The 19728-nt window shown below is 30.8% G+C and overlaps 2 protein-coding genes across 2 annotated transcripts; both read right to left on the bottom strand.

Moving 5' to 3' along the window:
• Positions 1 to 322: 322 nt before the first annotated feature.
• Positions 323 to 1331, bottom strand: LOC145950002 (uncharacterized). Its single transcript, XM_083060914.1, has 2 exons — positions 1292 to 1331; positions 323 to 1221 (listed from the first exon to the last, which is right to left on the bottom strand). Exons 1-2 carry the CDS (start codon positions 1329 to 1331, stop codon positions 323 to 325), a joined length of 939 nt encoding a protein of 312 aa, XP_082917040.1.
• Positions 1332 to 3753: 2422 nt separating this feature from the next.
• Positions 3754 to 5882, bottom strand: LOC109790685 (uncharacterized). Its single transcript, XM_083059592.1, has 2 exons — positions 4511 to 5882; positions 3754 to 4216 (listed from the first exon to the last, which is right to left on the bottom strand). Exons 1-2 carry the CDS (start codon positions 5016 to 5018, stop codon positions 4209 to 4211), a joined length of 516 nt encoding a protein of 171 aa, XP_082915718.1. The 5' UTR covers positions 5019 to 5882; the 3' UTR covers positions 3754 to 4208.
• Positions 5883 to 19728: the final 13846 nt, after the last annotated feature.

Here is a 19728-nt window from a genome sequence, read left to right as displayed (position 1 = left end):
AATATAACATTTAGCTGTATTTTAACGCGAGGTTTGCATATGGCAAAGGCTAAGTTTGGGTAGTGTTATTTTACTTGTTCTCATTAGGGGTGAGGAAAATCAAACTCACCTTAGTGACATGTTTTGATCCAAAGAAAATTGAACAAGATTGGGTTTTAAAATTAAGCTCGGGGATTTTTTATTTTTTATTTTATTTTTTATGGTTTCAGGTTATCTTTTAGGTTGTCTGAGCCCGATTTAATCTTCGACATTATTTTTTTTCTTCTTCTAACAATTGTGTATTAATAATAAATCTATTTTATTTATTTTGAGGGAAATAAGATTATGTCATTTCATTCAAAATAATTGGAACAATACATGAGGGAATAAATTCAAAAGTGTGAGAGCTAGCATAACATCGTGACGCCCTAGCTAAACAGTGATCGACCCGATTGGCTTGCCTCGGAATGAACTTTAGTGATAAGTTCGGATGATTGTGTAGTAATCCTCTACACTTATTAAGAAGAGACCCATATTCTGAGTGGTGTGATTGAGTTCTAGATAGAGCATCAAGGACAGATTTACAATCCGACTCAATGGTAACGTGGGTGAGGCTCAAAGTTACTATCCATTGGATGGCTGTAAGTAGAGCTGTAGCTTCAGCCTCATGAACAGGTGGAAGGCCATGAGCCCAACCAGTTTTGGCTGTGAGAAACTGTCCATGATCATTTCGAATGCACATGCTATACCCAAAGTAGGATGAGTCCTGGAAGAGAGCAGCGTCAATATTGCACGTAAATGTCCCTACATGGGGCTTTTTCCACTGTAGATCGTGTACAGGAGGGATCCTTTGTGTCGACGATCTTGCTTGTGCCGCTTGCCAATCCCGAAAATGTTGCTTTGCTTGTGAGATGGCTACTCCTGAAGGTGGGGCGCCCTGATCCCAAACCTTAGCATTCCGACGCCTCCAGATACAGCCAAGCGTGACCACGACTTCAACAATATGGCTTTGAGATATGCTGCCAAGTAAGGAAAAGATGACCTCGACAATTCCTTCACCTACATCTACAAAGGATTTAATATGTTGCCATATGCCAGTTGCTTGCCATACGGTCTGTGCTTCTTGACAACCAAAGAAAATGTGCCAATTATTTTCTTGTGCAGCTTCACATGCAGTGGGGACAAAGGGAGGTACAAGGGACTCCCTTTTGCTGAAGGCGTTGGCGTGAAGGAAGACAGTCTCTAAGAAGTCTCCAAAGAAAGATTTTCATGTTATGCGAAATAGGTAAAGCCCATAACTTTTTCCAATCACCAGGGAGCCTTGAGATAGAGTTGCATAACAGGTACTCCATAATAAGAAGTCTCTATTTTATTTAATCGATAGTTTTTCATAAAACTTGATATTATATTAATACCAATATTATCTATGACAATATTTAAAGAGATACTTTTTTTTCATTATACCTTTATCTTATATTTTATTTTTTTATTAATTTATATTTAAGGATTAAATTAATATATATATATATATAAAATAATTATCCACTTTTTGTGAGAACACTAATTTATTATTTTTTTTAATGAAAGTACGAAATGTCTTCTTCTTTGCTATTTTATTATAAAATGTATATCATAAAATATATCCTAATTGAATTTTTATACTGTTACTTGATTTAAATATAGATAATGTTAATATTGATATATTATGATAAAAAGTTGTGTTGACCCAATTTCACCCATATGACTTTTGCTATTTTCCCTGTTTACTAAGTACATATTGTTTCCCTTTGTTTTAAAAGAGATTTCCTAAAACATTTTTTCCCTTTTATTCAAATATTCTCCTTATTGTGGATGTAATAGTTGTTTCATCTCTTCTAAAAATATTCTTCTCTGATGACCCATTTTTTCTCCCCTTCATCCTAACCAGGCAAAAACTTTACAACATCAACTCTCACTTTTATTTCTCTTAAACTAAACAAGTCAAAACTCTACTTGATTTCTTGTATATTTCTTTCTCACTTATTTTTTTCCCATTCTATTTCTTATATCCCTATCAAACAAAGTGTTAAAAAGGAAATAATAGTTATTTTTTGTAAACTTCATGTTAAAATGTATTTTTTGGGATGAAAGAAAAATGTTAATACCTTGTTTGGTAAAGTGGAAATATTTGAGAAATAGCTAGCTAGTAGAGAGTGAAAATAAAGATAAGAAAAATAAGTTAGGTTGGTGAGAGATATAATTTTATTTTCACTTGGGAGAGAATAAAATTGTGATAAAATACATATTACATATCACGTATCATTTCTTTCCAAAGTCATTGTCGGTGATTAGAAGCCTCCGTACATGTTGTTAATGTTGATGAATGAATTGAACCCGTCTCAAATATTCGTATAGATGACGATGTGCAAAGCGTAAGAAAACGAAAAAATGCATGTATAGCAAATGAAATGAATGACCAACATAGGTCACATCTATTAACAGTGATAGTTATATAGTACATTGATAAAGCTGCAAAAGGAAGAGAGAGAAAATAATAAAAGTTTGTTACAAAAAGTGAATGGAGAATAAGGGTAAGGAGAATATGTAATAGAATAACAATAAAAATGATACAGCTAAGAGCCCCCTGCAAGTTGGGAATGGATATTGTACATTCCCAGCTTGGAACAAATATTCTCAAAAGGTGCAGGAGAAAGAGGCTTCGTGAGGATGTTTGCAAGCAGAGAAGAACAAGAAACAGGCAGTAACTTGATTGAACTAGAGGATACTTTCTCGCGAACAATGTGACAATCGATATCTATATGTTTCGTGCGCTCATGGAAAACTTGGTTAGATGCAATCTGGATGGATGACTGACTGGTTGTCACAGTAGCCTTAAGCCAACAATCATGTTTAGAAGCTTCAACATATGTGCGAGGTTCGGTGAGAAAAGAAATGGATAAAATAAAATGACGAAAAAAGGGAAAGAGACGAGAATAAGAAAGAGAGTGGTCAAGAGGATAGCGAATACCTGGGGAGGAAGATGGTCCAGTTGATGTAAAATTGATGTGAAAGTCATGTAGGTACGTTGGAGGATGACGGGGACGTGTGGAACGCCGAAGAGGTAGGGGGTTTCAAAAGAGGGAGGTGTATCCATAGGAGAAAGAGTAAGTTGTGATGAGGGAATGGAAGAATTATGATGAGGTTCATCAGGAGGGTGGGTAGGCAGTGAAGTGGGTAAACAAACAGAAGAAGCATCAGGGTAATTACGAAGAGATGGAAAATACTCCTCATGAAAAATGACATGGCGTGAAGTAATTATATTATGACTATGAAGGTCATAGAGGAGATAACCTTTAGTGTGAGGTTTGAAACCAATGAAAATGGAAGGATGGGCTCGCGGATCAAGTTATGTACGTTGAGCAGTGAGAGTATTGTTGTAACACAAACACCCGAAAACACGAAGATTGCTAATGTCGCTAGGTCGATTGTAAAGCTTTTCATAAGGGGATATGTTGTGCAGGTAAGGAGTGGGAATGCAATTGATTATGTATGCAGCATGCAGAAGTGTAAAGCACCAAAAACTGGGTGGTAATTGGATTGAAAAAGAAGGGCCCGAGTCACATTAAGTAAATGTTGGTGTTTCGTTCTGCAATCTCATTTTGTTGGGTGTTTCAACACATGTTGTTTGATGAATGATACCTTTGGATAAAAAATATTGATGATGATGCATAAGAAATTCGGATTCGTTATCAGTTCGAATAATCTTTACATTTGTGTCAAATTGATGTTCAACGTGAGTAATAAAATTAGTAATATGAGTATGCATTTCACTTTTGGAAAGCATAAGGTATATCCATGTAAATCGTGTGTGGTCATCCACAATGCTTAAAAAATATTTGTGGCCATGCATGGATGTTTTTGAACACAGTCCCCAAATGTCCATGTGTAATAATTCAAAAGGTTTGGATGCATATGAGTTGCTTAAAGAGAACGGGAGTTTCTTTTGTTTAGCTTAGTGACATGTGTTACAAACAAAACTCGAGTCACTGGACAAACAAGGATAATATTGTTCCATTGATTGTAAACGAGTGTGGGAAAGGTGACCAAGGCGAAAATGCCATAGATCAATAGGTAAGTGTTTATAGTTAGGATGAACAATGCTAGAAAGGGTAGAACGCGAAATAGAAGAAGGAATGACCAACTGATAGAGACCTCCAATTACATCAACTGTACCAATCTTCTTCTTGGTGCTAGCGTCCTGTAAAATGCAAGAATAAGAAGAAAATGTTAAATGACAGTTGATGGTATTGACAAGTTTAGAAATGGAGATAAGGTTGAAGGTGAAATTGGGAATGTAAAGAACATCGACTAAATAAAAAGAATCAGAAAATTTTACAGTTCCGGAATGGGTGGCAGTAACATGTTGACCAGTGGGTAGCTTAACAATGACAGGATCAATGGATATGTAGGAATGAAAATAACTAAGAGAAGATGAAACGTGGTCAGTAGCACCAGAATCTAATATCCAAAGGTGCATGAGAATTAGATTTACCTGAAGGAGAGGAGGAAGTAATAGTACCAATTTGGTTGATGTGGGAAGCAGGGGAAGCTGAAGATCCTGATTGTGGTTGTTGAATTAAAACTAGCAGAGCTTGATACTGCTGAGAAGAGAAGTGAAAATCTTGGTTCTCATGAACTTTTTGGTCATTCAAGGTGATGTTACTATCACCGGTCACAGTGTTGCTAAAAAGTGCAGCCTTGTTTGAAGACAAGCGGTGTCCAAGAGGGAATCCATGTTTATGGTAACAAGCATTAACAGTGTGCCCATTACAACCACAATGAGTGCAGAGCTTGGTGGAACGTGTATTTTTACCCATTTTACCATCAACGTTAGAGGGAAAACCATGCTTGCGATAACAAACGATATCAGTGTGACCATGGCGGCCACAATAAGTGCAAATAAAGGATGAAGTGGCAACATTAATGATGGATACTTTCGTGTCAAGATTAAAGGTAGGCAGCATTGTACTCCCGAGGATTTGTCTCTTGTTGAGCAACATAAGAGAATATTTTGGAAATGGATGGCAAGGGATCCATCAACAAGACATGGGAACAGACGTTGCTGTACTTATCATTTAAACCACGCAAAAACTGCATAGCTCTATCTTCAAGTTTTCGTTGAGCAAGGGTGGATAAAACGGCACAAGTGCATTTGATAGCGCAACTGCAAATTGGATCAGGACGAAAATTTTCGAGCTCATCCCAAATAACACGGAGTTTAGTGAAAAATCGAGTAACTGTTAGATCACCTTGTTTTAAAGAGGTAGCTTCAAATTGTAAATCAGAGATTCAGAGAAGATCACCTTGTGAATATCTGGATTTTAAATCCTTCCAGATGTCGTCTGTCAGGTCCATCCATAAAATTCTTTGACGGATGGAAGGGAAAATAGAATGGACAATCCAGGAAACGACCATGTTGTTGCATCATCGCCAAGCTGGATATAGAGAATCAAATTTCAATGGAGGGGTGACACTTCCATCAATAAATTCCACCTTGCTCTTCGCATTGAGCGTTGTGAGCATGGATCTGCTCCATGAATGGTAATTACTGGAATCAAGCACTAGTGAAACAAGTGCAATTGCAGGATTCTCACTGGGATGCAAGTAAAGGTAGTGGTGTGTATCGTCATTCATATTGACCGAAAAACACAGCATACATAGCTGAAGAAGCGACAAGAAAGAGTGCGCAACAGAGCCCTTCAATACAAGAGCTCTGATACCATCTCAAATATTCGTATCGATGACGCTGTGCAAAGCGTAAGAAAACGAAAAATGCATGTATAGAAAATGAAATGAATGACCAACGTAGGTCACATCTATTAATGGTGATAGTTACAAAAAGTGAATGGAGAATACAGGTAAAGAGAATATGTAACAGAATAACAATAAAAATGATACAGCTAAGAACCCGTCTATCTTACTCGACTTGAGCTTCGTTCATAGGTAACATTTGAGGATCACACAAATCTTCGTTAGTTGTAGACATTTTCCTCCATTACAAATACAATGAAAATAAAACATGATTTGTTCTATAAAATTAAGATATAACTTTGATTTATTATCTATTATAGAATTTTTTGTAGATTAAACTTGACCTTTTTAAAAGTCTTATTTGACTTATTAATTTGTTTAAAATATATTTTGTATTAATAAGATTAAATAAGACTACAAGCTTAATTTTAAATAGATCAATAAGTTTTTTTATTTACATTTGTAAAAAGTGATTTACTACTCAAATTTAGCTTTAAAATAATTGAAAAATAAAAAAATAAAGTGAGATACAATATATTAAAATGACGTTGCATTTTTTTTTATATTCATCATAAAGTTAAAAACAAAACCAGCAAAAGGAACTTGTCAAAAACTAGTGAGGCTTATTCCTGATCACGTTTACTATGTTTGCAAAATAGAAACTATGTAGATTCTAATAATATTATTAATTTAATTTTTGTATTGTAAATTTATTGAATTAATTATATTATTAGTAATATAATATGTGTATTAAAATTTTTATTATATTATATTATATTTTATAAATAAATAGAATGATTTATAAGGTTTAACAAATTGTTTATAAACTTAATCTTATTATATAATTTTTTAAAAAAAAAGTTTTGAATATGATATTTTTATTAAAGAAGTTAGGATAGATTAAATTTTAAATAAGTTGGGCTATAAACTTCTATTTTAGGATTTGACCTATTTATAACTCTTATCCAAAAAATTGTGTCGATGCTTTTATGATTTTGATTAATTAAGGCAAAACTTTAATCAATTAAGACTACCATAATCAATTAAATAAGCACATAATTGATTATGCTATTGTAATAAGTTATTAATTGTATTAGTATTATATTAATAATATAATATTTATTTGGTTTAAATATGTTTTTAGTCTTTTAAATTTAAAATAAAATTTGTTTTTAACCTCTCAAATTTAAATCTGGTCTTTTTAGTTTTTGTAATTTTTAAAAAATCTTATTTTAGTTCTTATATTCAAATTTTATTACGAAATTTGTAAAATATTATAGTATAAAATATATTTAATATTGTCTCTATTAGTGAAAACATCATATTAAATCTAATTGGTGCAGTTGATATTGTATAACTGTATAAATTTTTCACTTTTAAATATATTATTGGTGACTTGAAAGATTAAAACACATTTTTGAAACTTACAAGAACTAAAAAAGTAATTTCAAATTTAAAAAATAAAAAATAAAGTTACATAAAATTTTAAAAATTAAAATCATATTTAAACCTTTTTACTTTATCTTCTCTCATCTCTTTTGGTAAAAGCTAAACAACTCTATATTATTAATTTTCTTTATTTCTTTCAAATCAAACATTCTTAAATTTACTTTGTGTAACACCCCAGCAACCCGCATGTGGATATTGTCCGCTTTGGACGCAGCCCTCACGATTTTGCTTCTGGCAATGGCACGCATGCCACCCCAAAACGCGTCCACACAAGGAAGGTATCCACACCCATATATATGGCATGCTTCGTTCTCCTTCCTAACCGATGTGGGACTTCACAATCCACCCCCCTCATGGGAGTCCAGCGCCCTCGCTGGCACACCGGCCCAGGTCCCGGCTCTGATACCAAATGTAACCGCCCAGCAACCCGCATGTGGATATTGTCCGCTTTGGCCGCAGCCCTCACGGTTTTGCTTCTGGCAATGACACGCATGCCACCCCAAAACGCGTCCACACAAGGAAGGTATCCACACCCATATATATGGCATGCGTGCCATTGCCAGAAGCAAAACCGTGAGGGCTGCGGCCAAAGCGGACAATATCCACATGCGGGTTGCTGGGGTGTTACATTTGGTATCAGAGCCGTCGGTTAGGAAGGAGAACGAAGCATGCCATATATATGGGTGTGGATACCTTCCTTGTGTGGACGCGTTTTGGGGTGGCATGCGTGTCATTGCCAGAAGCAAAACCGTGAGGGCTGCGGCCAAAGCAGACAATATCCACATGCGGGTCGGGTTGCTGGGGTGTTACACTTTGTTTCTAAGCTATTTTCACTCATGTTTCCCTCTTTTCCATTTCTCTTTATATTATTTTTCACGTATTTATTTCCTTTCAATCGGCCGCTGTAATTTTATATTAAAATGATAAATACATCCATACAAATATTTTTTTCCTTTTTTTAGTAATTTTTCCTCTATACTGGCTTGTGGACTTTGGTTTGCAATTCCAAAGAACGGGACTAGTCGTGATTCCTTTCCAAATGGAGTTGGGAGGAAAGATGATTCACTTCAGGATTCTGAGTTCTGACATGGATTTTCGTTGCTGCAAACATTATTGCTTCATTTGGTACATACCAAATATTACTTTTTTTAATATATCATTTTTTATTTTATTTTCCTAAATAATTCAATTTTATTTTTATTTATCAAAATGACCCAATCATTATTAAAGGTGAGAAATCAGTTTTCAATTTCAGCTATTTTGCATATTATACTTGTTTAAAAAATTGGTTGTTCAGAAATCGATTTCTCAACAGCTTTTTATTTTTATTTTTATTTTTATTTTTTTTTATTTTTGTTAAAATTTTAAATATAAAAATTATTTTAATAAATTTATAACTAAAATTTAATATACAAATATTAATTTTTATTAATTTAAATATATAAATTATATTTAATAAATATAAAAATTTTAAGATTTTTAATTAATAAAACAATTAATCTTTTTTGGTTATATATATATATATATATAATAAATAATTTATTTAAAATTGAAAAATTAAATTTTATACATTAATATATTTTATACAAAAAATATATGTTTTGTTTAAATTTTTTTAAATATGTATATATTTTTATTTTCTTTCTCTCATTAAGTTGTTTAATATATTTTATAATTTTAATATTTTAAATTTATTTAATAAATATAGATTAGTTAATATTTTGTATGAATTTAATAATTTTAATTTTGGCCAAACATATAAATATTTTAATATTTTTGAATAATTCAGTTATTTTTTTTCTGTAATAAATATAGATATTTGAATAACTTTGATTATTGAATTTTTATAACAATATTATTTTATGAAATAGAATATGTTTAAATTGGTAGAAAAATATTTTTTTTTATAAATATCATTAAGAATGATTAATATTAATTTAAAATAATGTTAAATTTAAATTAACAATGTAGAATTGTAATTAATTTCAGTATTTGTTGTTAGCAATAATATATTTTAAATAAATAAATAAAATATTAAAAAAATATTTTTTAATAATGAAATTACATCTTAAAAATATAGAAAATTTAATATTATAATTTTGTGAATCGTTTGTTAAAATTATAATACGTAAAATTAAATTTATTTTTTTATTTCTTTTAATTTGAGACATAGGAAATGAAATCATACTTTAATTGAGATGAATAGTTTTAAAATATGTATCCCAACAAAATAGGAGGTCCAATAAATAAGAATAACAACACAAACACAATCTACCAAATTACATAAGAGCAAGCTAATTTAATGATGTCTATGTTTACTAGTTCCACACCTTGGAGGTTATCGGTTCCTTGTTGAGTTTCGACGATAAATGCGTGGTTGTTGTGATTCAACTTGCTCCTTGTCATGTTCTATATAAATAGTATCCATGGCCGGATTCGATGAAACACTTCCACCGACCTTAGAGTGATAAGAAAAAAATGATGGAAAATTAATATTTTGCATGTAATCACATGCACTTTGTAGCGTGTGTACGTCGACGCAATAAAGATTGCTCATAAAATCCTCTGAGAGTTGTTGTTGATGGTGGGGTGTACATGAATTGTTCATGGTGTGTATGAAATTGTGGATTCATTAAAAAAGATTGGGGATATTGTTCCACACTATAAGGTGGGTGGTTATCTCCAGTCACTGGGGTTTATGGTGGTGTTGGATAATGTTGTTGAAATCCTATAGTTGTTGGGAGTTGTGTACTAGAAGTGGATGCACCAGATGAAGAATATTGGCTACAAAGAAATAATTTTGAATTGGCATGAAACCATTGCAAATACTTAGGAGTATGGTGAAGAGGCCCTTGAAGTGGTTATCCAAAAACAACATGTTTGTGTTTGTCTTTCCAAATAGAAATCCAATATGCATGTTGTTCAACCCAGTTGGTGTCGTTGTGTCCTCTCATGTCTATTTCGTGCATTATATCAAGATTATGGGCTTCATTGGGGATTGGTTTCCGTAAGCCAAATTGTAATTGGACTCTGTTACTTTGATGCCAGATTACAACTACAAATGAAGTTAAAGCAGTACAAGAAGTCCATATTTTGGAATCCTTGTAAACATGTGTTGGTAATGAGGACTCAAATCTCCTATATGGCATCCATAGAAACTGAAAAAAGAAAAAAGGTTTAGGGTATAAGTTAATTGAATAAAAGAGAGTATGTTTGAGAAAAGTTGACATCGTATTACCTCGTTAGGATTCATGTTGTCATATCTTAATCTGTAGCCAAGTAAGTCTCCATGGGGTGTGCTTGTAAATCTTAGCCCTCTTCCTGACCATCTAAAAAAATTGTACATTGATAAATTTTTTGGTAGAATGTAGTTGTTTGATGTATTAAAGTGGTATAAAAGTTAATTCATACCTCAATGCAAGCGAAAATGTAATATCCCGTTCAACTCTTGGTTGAATGAAGGGCATGCGATACCAAGCCCAAGACTGTAGAGGCAAAGAACATCCACCCATTTTCTTTGATGATGGATAAATCGCCCTACACATTTCTCTGTACAAATGTGCCGAACAAGCAGAACACCAACTATATCGTCTTGCACGTTCCAAGTCAACCAACAGCGATAAATACATTAAGTGAAGTTTGTTACCTAACTTGTCTAGCATAATTACACCACCAAGCAACCTTAAGATATATGCCCTACAATGTTGGTGCAATTGTTGTTCAATGGGTTCATCTGATAGTGCAATTGTATGGTCTCTTAACCATTTTAGTTTTATGGTTTAGCTAATTAGGGCTTCTCCTTTCAGAGGTACAAAGCCTAACAACTCAAAACATAATTCTTTCCAGTCAAAGAAAGTCGGTACATGGACTATTTTGCCATCGGTTCTCAAACCTAGTTGTAGTGCCACATCTTTCAAAGTAATCGTGCACTCACCAACTAGAAGGTGAAAAGTATGTGTCTCGGGTCTCCACCTCTCCACCAACGGCGTTATCAAACAATCATCAATTTTAAAATGTCTGATTTCGGCAACCTCGCAAAGCCAACAACCTCCAACAAATGTTCAATTCTTGGGTCATGTGCAAACATAGAATGATAGTAAGATTGAATTACTTGACCACTTATTGTCTGCAAATATGGTGGAATTGAAATCTTAGTAATGAATAATATTAACTTATCTATATTTAAATTATAAAATATATTAAACAACTTAATGAGAAAAAGAAAATTAAAATATATACATATTTAAAAAAATTTAAACAAAAAAATATATTTTTTGTATATAATATATTAATGTATAAAAAATAATTTTTCAAATTTAAATAAATTATTTATTAAGTATATATATATATAACCAAAAAAATATTAATTGTTTTATTAAATTTTAATCATAAAATTATGAAAATATTTTTTAGATTTAAAAAGTTTAACAAAAATTGAAGAAAAAAAAACTTGTTGAGAAATCGGTTTCTCAACAACTGATTTCTCAAATAGGTATGATATACAAAATGGGAAGGGGGATGAAATTGAAAGATGAGAAATCGATAACCGATTTCTCACCTTAAATAGTGATTGAGTTATTTTGATAAATAAAATGGGGGTGACATTGTTTAAGAAAATAAAATAAAAAATGATATATTAAAACAAATGTCACCAAATATCAAAGAAATAAGTTAAGAGGATGAAGAAAAAAAATCATAATTATTTAATATTAAAAGAGATTTATCATCAAAATAAATGATACATTTGTATAGAATAAAAGGTAATTACATTTGAATAACACTTTCATTATTCACACAATTTTTATTTATTTATTCAAATATAATTGTATTTAAATAAATTTTGATAATGTACTTTCATTCAAATAGAATTGTATTTATCAAAATGAAAGTTTAAAATTTCATTTATTTATTTTAAATACTTATTTTATTTATTTATTTTATATATACTTTATTTCTTATTTGTTTCTTCTATCTTACTAAACATACATAATATCTTTTCCCACTTATTTATCTCTAACCAAATAATCAAATTTTCACTTTATTTCTTACCTATTTTTCTTTTTTATATTTTTCTTTTCTCTATTTATCACTTATTTGTTTTCTCTACCAAACTATAAAAGGAGTTTTTTTTGGCATAACTAAATTAGTATTTCGATAATTAGGGGTGTAACCATGTAAGTGGGTTAGATTGGGTCAAGTTTAGATAAATATGTTATTCAACTTAATCAAAATTCAACAGGTTTGATTGAGTTGAATTTTTTTTTTGAAATCCAACTTAATCCAACTCAATTCAACTTGATCACAAACAGATCATGTTAACATAATTAAATTTATTTATTTATTTATAAAATTTTAAATATTTTATAATAGATGTAAATCATTTGATATTTTGTTAGAAATACAATGTTATTGATTCATAAAACAAATAATGATACAAACTAAATTTCAAAATAATTTTTTTGATTTGTAATATTATTATCCGTTCAAACAACCAACATTAATACAAATTAAAATTTAAAATAAATATATTATATTGTTACAATATTGTTAATCCAAAAATACAAAATTTATTATTAAAGCAGAGTAACAGAAAATATTATCTTGAATAATTAATCATTTAAATATTAGCTTATTATTTTTATATGATTAAATTAAGTTGGGTCAAGAATTAAAAACACAATCTATCATTCAACTCATACAATCTATACTAATATATAAATGGATACTCCTTTTAATAACTATCTTAATCTTCATATTTTGTTAACTATTATTGTAACGTAGTTAGTAGACTGGAACAGGATGTTCCCAAATTAGAACGAGTCGTTCCAAACTACTAAAACAAGAATGATTTAGTAGCCCAGAACGGGCCGTTCCAAACTACTAAATAGGCCTATAAATCTTAGTTGAGAACGGGTCATTCTAAACATGATCGTTGTGAGTTAAACTCAACACCAGAACATGTCGTTCTGGTTTAAAAACGGGTTGTTCTAGATATGAGTTTTACACATGATGAAGGAGTGCAGAACGGGCCATTCCAGATCTGAAACGGGTCGTTTTGGCCACTCCAGACTTCTATAAATAGGTCACATGCATGAATTTGAGGAAAAAAGAGGGGGGGAACTTGGAGAAAAGTTTTAGAGAGAAGGACTCTGCGCTAGGAAGCTTAATTTTGAAGGATTGAAGTTCGGGAGTCGAGCTCGGAGGAAAGTTTTTCTTCTTCCCAAATTCTTGGCTGTTTGGAGCCAATCTTTAGGTAAGGGAAGCTAGATTATAGATTTGTTGGTTGTATGGGAGTTGAGAACTCATTTGGTGCATGAATGTTGAGAAATCAGTGGTTGGATTGATGAACATCTTTTTTTTGTTTTGGGAAAATGGGATTCTTTATGATTTTGATGCCTTGAGAAGTTGCATGTTGAATCTGAGGTTGTTTTTGAGTTGTATGAAGTCTATGGGCTATGTTTTATGGATTGCATGTGGCTAGAACTCCAATTATGGTTGTTTTAGTGAACATGGGTCAAGCTGCCAGCATTGGTTATAACTGTTGCGATTTTTAGAATTTTTAACAAGGTAGATGGAATTAGGTTGATTTATGTTGTAAAGTTGTATGATGATAGAAAGTTGCCAAGTTGATATGTAATGTCTATTGTTGATGTATAATAATGTTATTATGATGCATAAATGATTAATATTATTGAAAGTTACTTTTAAGTTGTAAGTTGCCTTAAAGTTGTTTAGTTGTTTAAAGTTGTTGAAGTTGAGATTTTGATGACTATAGTTGCTTAAATTGTTTACTCAAGATGTTATTATGTTGTTTATTGTTGTAAAGATGACTATTGTTGTAAAGATGAATGAATGATGTCTATAGTTGTGAAGTCGTAAAGTTGATATTGTGGTGACTATAGTTGCTCAAGTTGTTTATTCAAGTTGATATTATGATGTCTATTGTTGTAAAGTTGTATGAAGATGCCTATTGTTGTAAAGTTATAAAGTTGGGGACATATGGTGAAGATATATGTCCTATGTTGAGATGCATAATACTAAGGTGATAAGTTGAAAGTTGTTTTAAATTTGAATCCCTTAGTACTGTGTGGGCGACATGGAAGTAGTCCATCCATGTCATGGTTGAATGACCAAATTGAGTAAGGTATCTAGTTAGAGATGTAATCTTTGACTAGGTACTGGAGGGTGTGTGGTACTTGGAGGGAAGTGGGTGGGCTAACTCCATATGTGGATTGGTTATGCAAGCCAAGATCGTGGTAGACCCATACCCAAACCCTTCTACCCTGACAATAGTACTGGACCTCCGAGTCTGAGTGGCACACCTGAGCAATCGCTTATTATTGTCTATACTTGGTTCTCTTCGGAGTTCCTAATGATGCCCTATACCTGACCTGGTTAAGATAGGTCAAACGTTGGATTCAGTAGGGTTTATGCCTCCTAGACTGCTCAACCTTAGTTGTTGGAGATCTCCTAGTTGTATATGAGTGACGACGCATTAGTTGATGTTGCATGTGTTGTTGCATATAATGTTATATGAATGAGCTAATAGTTGAGTTATTGTGTTAAAAACTATGTGGTTGTATTGTGATGATGAGTTGTTGATCACTACGACTAGAGGAGAAATTTTTTAAGTTGCTCATCCCATTGTGCGGATTGAGATAATTGTGGTACTCTGAGAGCCCAATTTGTTTAAAAACCCTCCTTGGAAAGTTGTCCCTTGGAGTGGATGGTGTGTTGTTCTCCTCTAGGACTTAGTTGGTCCCATGTGTGAGCAAGGTCGAGGCACACGTGTATGAAGCAACCACGGTATAGGAGTCAGACCGAGCTATACCGATTACAAGCGACCAATTTGAGTAAAGTACGATGTGTTGAAAATGTTGTTGTTATTAGATGATGTTGTATGTTGTTGAAGTTGTTTATAAGGTTGTAAAGTCGCTAAGTTGTCTAATGAAGATGAGTTCAGTAGTTGTTGGCTTAAGTTATTTATATGTTGTGTATTTGATGAAACTATGTTGTTTACTTGTTGTCTATTGTTGAATTAGTAAGTCAAGATGTATAAGTTGAAAGTAGAATTCTATTGCTGTTTATTATATGTTGATGTTATTATTATGAGTTGTTTATTGTCTTTAGCTTACCCTTGCATGTTTCCATGTGATTTGGACTGCGATGATAATACGAGCTATGAGAGCAGGGCAGGGATAAGCTGGGAGATAGCTGCTAGAGGCCACAGGAGGTGTCTAGAGTTGAATCTTTTTTTGTAAGCTACTTTATAGTAACATATTTTTTTGTACATAGCTGATTGTTGTTGGTTGCTTGATCAATAACTTGCGTTGTAAATATTTTATTATACTATTTTAGTATATATATATATATTATAGTAGTGTGTAGTGTTGTTCCGTAGTGTAACGATCATGGCAAGTCGTTACAATTATATCTTTTCATTTTAAAAAAAAAAATTTCATCCAAATTAAGACCTTAAAATTAATAGACTAATCAAACATTAAATCAATATATTTATTATTTAATTTTTATTTTTATTTTATTTTTAATAAAAATATGAAATATCTCAATTTTATTAATATTAAATTATATATAATATCAAATTTTAATCAAATTGGATTAAATCTAATCGAAGGTTAAAACATTCAAACTTATTGAGTGAGTTTCACACATATTACGGTACCTTATTACACCCCAAGATGCTTCTTTTATGCAATTCTACATTGATTTGATTTTATAAAACTGCCTGCAAATATTACCATAGAAATCATTCTCTAAACTGTCACATGGATAGCTGTTTTCCATTTTTATGTGGAAATAAAAAAAAAAGTTTGTGAGATATTGTTGCTTATATCAGAGTATTTTTTACATATAATAAAATGAATACTAAATTATATTTTTAAGTTATTTTTTTTAATTTATTTAAATTCATTATTTTTAAAATATGTTCAATATTACATTTTTTTGAAATCGACAATAATAATGTTAATAAAATTAAATAAAAGAATAATATTAAACATTTTTTTTAAAATTAAAATATTAAATTGAACATTTTAAAAATAGTGGGATCAAATTAAATATTTTAAATAAGTAGGATCAAATTGAATAAGAAAATATATCTAACACTGTTTATCTAGATGAATTTGAATTTTCTTTTACTAACTTTAGTAAGATCATGTACATGAAATTAAAAAAATTCAGGATTACAAAATAAAGGAATTATTTAATAAAATAAATTATTAAATAGATAAAAAAATTTAAATTTATCTACACAAAAAAAAAATATTAGATTAGTCGCTCTATTTATGAAATGTTCAATTTGATCTCACAATTTTTAAATGATTCAATTTGATTATCTAATTTTTAAAGGATATTCAATATTATCCTATCGATCAATTTTATTAACGTTGTTAGTGTTAGTTTGGTTGGAAGGGTAACATCAAATATTTTTAAAAGTTAAAAGCCCAAATTAAACCATTCAAAAATAATAAAATAAATTAAATAATCAAAATTATAATTTAAGCTAACATTAATGTTAAAGGATTAGAATTTATATTAACCTATAAATTAAACATATATACTGCTACTTCAGCTTCATGTGTTGCTTTTTTATGGCATGTCTATATGTAAAATTGTAATTTAAATATAATTTCTGAAGAAAAATAATTATAATAGATGGTTGAGTTATAATTTTTTTTCATTTTTCTTTTCAACAAAAGTGGTCAAAGATGCTCTGCTGTTGTAGGTTGTCCTGGCATTGGCAGCAATGAATGATGGCTCAATGAGTTTCAATTACCATGGCAGGTCTCTATTTTAGGAGCATTCCACGTGGATCCTTCTTATTTTAGCAATTATTTGGTGTTTTACAAACTATCGACCATTATATATATATATAGTCCCACTATAATTTTTGGTTTCAATTTGGTCCCCAATAACTTAAATTAGTGCAATTTGGGACTTCCGTCCAAATGATTTAGACAGAGTTAACTGTTGGCCACGTGACATCTACGTGGATGCCACGTGGACGCCAAAATTCCGGAAAAAACTTGAAACCAGAACGGCCCGTTCTGAAACTAGAACGGGCCGTTCTGAAACTAGAACAGGCTGTTCTGCTTTTAGAACGGGCCGTGCTGCTTTTAGAACGGGCCGTTCTGATTTTAGAATGGGCTGTTCTGAATTCAGAACGGCCTGTTCCAGAACGTCATGCTTTTTATTGTATTTTTTTGTTATATCTATATTAATAAATATATAATAAATAAAAAATACAATAAATTAATATTCATTTATGAATAAAACTATAAAAAAATCAAATATGATAAGACCTTCCAAAATATTTCTTTGATTTGAATTTATCCAGTTCAAAATCTTGACTAAAATGCCGCAATATATTTCAAAAATTGAAAATAAAATTCAGGGTTTAGGGGTACCTCCTCAAGAACAGGTTGTTATTGTTGGGGTACATCGTCAATGACTTCAAGGAAAAACATTGTTTCGTTTTATCCTTGACTGTATAGTGTCAATTTGGTAGTAAGTGGTTCACTCCAGTTTGACTAACAATGAAATAAAACTTGTTACCATTGTCCTTAGTAATACACTGCATCATCCTTAATGATATACTGTATAGCCCAAATGTTTAGTAATTGAAGTTATTAATCCTCATTAATAATATTACTAAATCTAGTGTTTGAAATGCTTTGTATTTTGTTTTTTTTTGTGCATGAAATTCTGGACCAGAATGGCCCGTTCCAGGTGCAAATTTTACACACTAATAGTGTAACCAGAACGGGCCGTTCTGGTTCCAAGTTTATTCAAGTATTTTTGGATCCACCTACGTGGCATCCACCTGGCATCCACGTGGCCACCAGTTAACTCTGTTTAAATCATTTAGACGGAAGTCGCAAATTGGAACGATTTAAATTATTGGGGACCAAATTGAGACCTAAAATTAAAGTGGGACTAAATTGAAACAAAAAAATATTGTAAGGGACTAAAAGAGGTATTTAACCGATCTTTTTACTCCAAGAATAAGTCTATTTACAATAATTTCGTTTAATAATTTATGTTCTACATCAAATTTCAACGATCCAACCGTTTAATTTAAAGTTTTTAATACATAAATTAAATATGCAAATATTTAAAAAAATTGTAAATCATTTGATACTTTGTTTCATTTATTCAAATCAATGTATAAAATAATTTTATGATTATCTGTCAATTTGAATTAATGAAATGGATGTATCAAATAATTTTCAAATTTTCTAAAAATTTGTGGATTTGATCTATGTATTAAGAACTTTAAATTGAACGGTTGGATCGTTGAAATTTGATGTAGAACATGAGTCATTGAATGGAATAAGTCTAGATAGACTTAATCCTAGAGTTTTAAAATTTTTTCCGACAGTAGTAGTTCTGATTACATGTTATCCGTCAATTTGAATTAAAGAAACGAAGTATCCAACGATTTTGAAATTTCTTAAAATTTTACAAATCTAATCTATGCATTAAGAACTTTAAATTTAACTTGATATAGAATATGAGTTATTGAATGAAGTAAGTTCAGATAGACTTATTCTCGGAATAAACAGATCCCTGCTCTATATATATATATATATATATATATATATATATATATATATATATATATATATATATATATATATATCTTTATTCATTTGTTTTAGAGAAAATGTAAAAAAAAACAATTTACTATTCATAATCAATATAATTTAATAAATCAATATACATGTAAAATAATAATTATAACTATTTAGTATATAAAATCTGGAAAAAAAATCTAACGAAAATATATTCATTGCATAATCTAAATATTGCAAATTCTTAGTTTTTCAGGACGTTGTTATTACATATAGAAAGGTAATTTTCTAAGCAAATATCATTACCCCACACACGTATATATATATATATATATATATATATATATATATATATATATATATATATATATATATTATTTTTATACTTGTAAGTAAAGTAAAATCTACTATCAATCATAAATTACAAACATATTCTTTATTTACATTTCCAATTAAGTTTATAGCTTTGTGGTAATTAAAAATCAGGATATATTTATGATAATATAGGATAAGTATAAAAGAAACCACAACACAATATAATTATATTCAAACCAAACTTAAAAAGGTATTTTAGGAAACAAATTCCAATCCTCTAAACTCTTTGTGAAAAAAAAAGTGAAATTAAACACGCCGTCTCTCCCCTTACCTTTAAGATATTAGTTGAAATAACACGGTGTAGCTTATCTTCTATTTTTGTGTATGTGAAAGATGGTGATTCAGTTTTTTGAATGCATATTTGTACTACAATAGGGTTGATAATTTTAGGTAGGTCTGAGCATCGGTCGGCCACGACCGATTTCAGACCAAAATTCTTAAAATCGTCCGAAATTGATTAAGAAAAATCAAGGATCATCTTTGACCGACAAAGAACTCGGGTTTTGGGGGTTCAATCCGTGCGGGTTACGAGTTCATCGAA

The sequence above is a fragment of the Cajanus cajan genome, chromosome 7 (assembly GCF_000230855.2).
Source record: "Cajanus cajan strain Asha chromosome 7, NIPB_CcT2T_4, whole genome shotgun sequence".
Taxonomy (NCBI): Eukaryota; Viridiplantae; Streptophyta; class Magnoliopsida; order Fabales; family Fabaceae; genus Cajanus; species Cajanus cajan.
Note: the sequence above shows the minus strand (reverse complement) of the source record. Positions and strands in the feature narration are given on the sequence as shown.

What these genes read in the sequence shown, in the direction of transcription:
- LOC145950002 (XM_083060914.1), bottom strand. Translation starts at nt 1,331, where the DNA reads ATGGAGTACCTGTTATGCAACTCTATCTCAAGGCTCCCTG. An exon ending in CTCTATCTCAAGGCTCCCTG is followed by an intron (nt 1,222 to 1,291) that starts GTGATTGGAAAA and finishes GAGACTTCTTAG; the next exon opens with AGACTGTCTTCCTTCACGCC.
- LOC109790685 (XM_083059592.1), bottom strand. Translation starts at nt 5,018, where the DNA reads ATGTTGCTCAACAAGAGACAAATCCTCGGGAGTACAATGCTGCCTACC.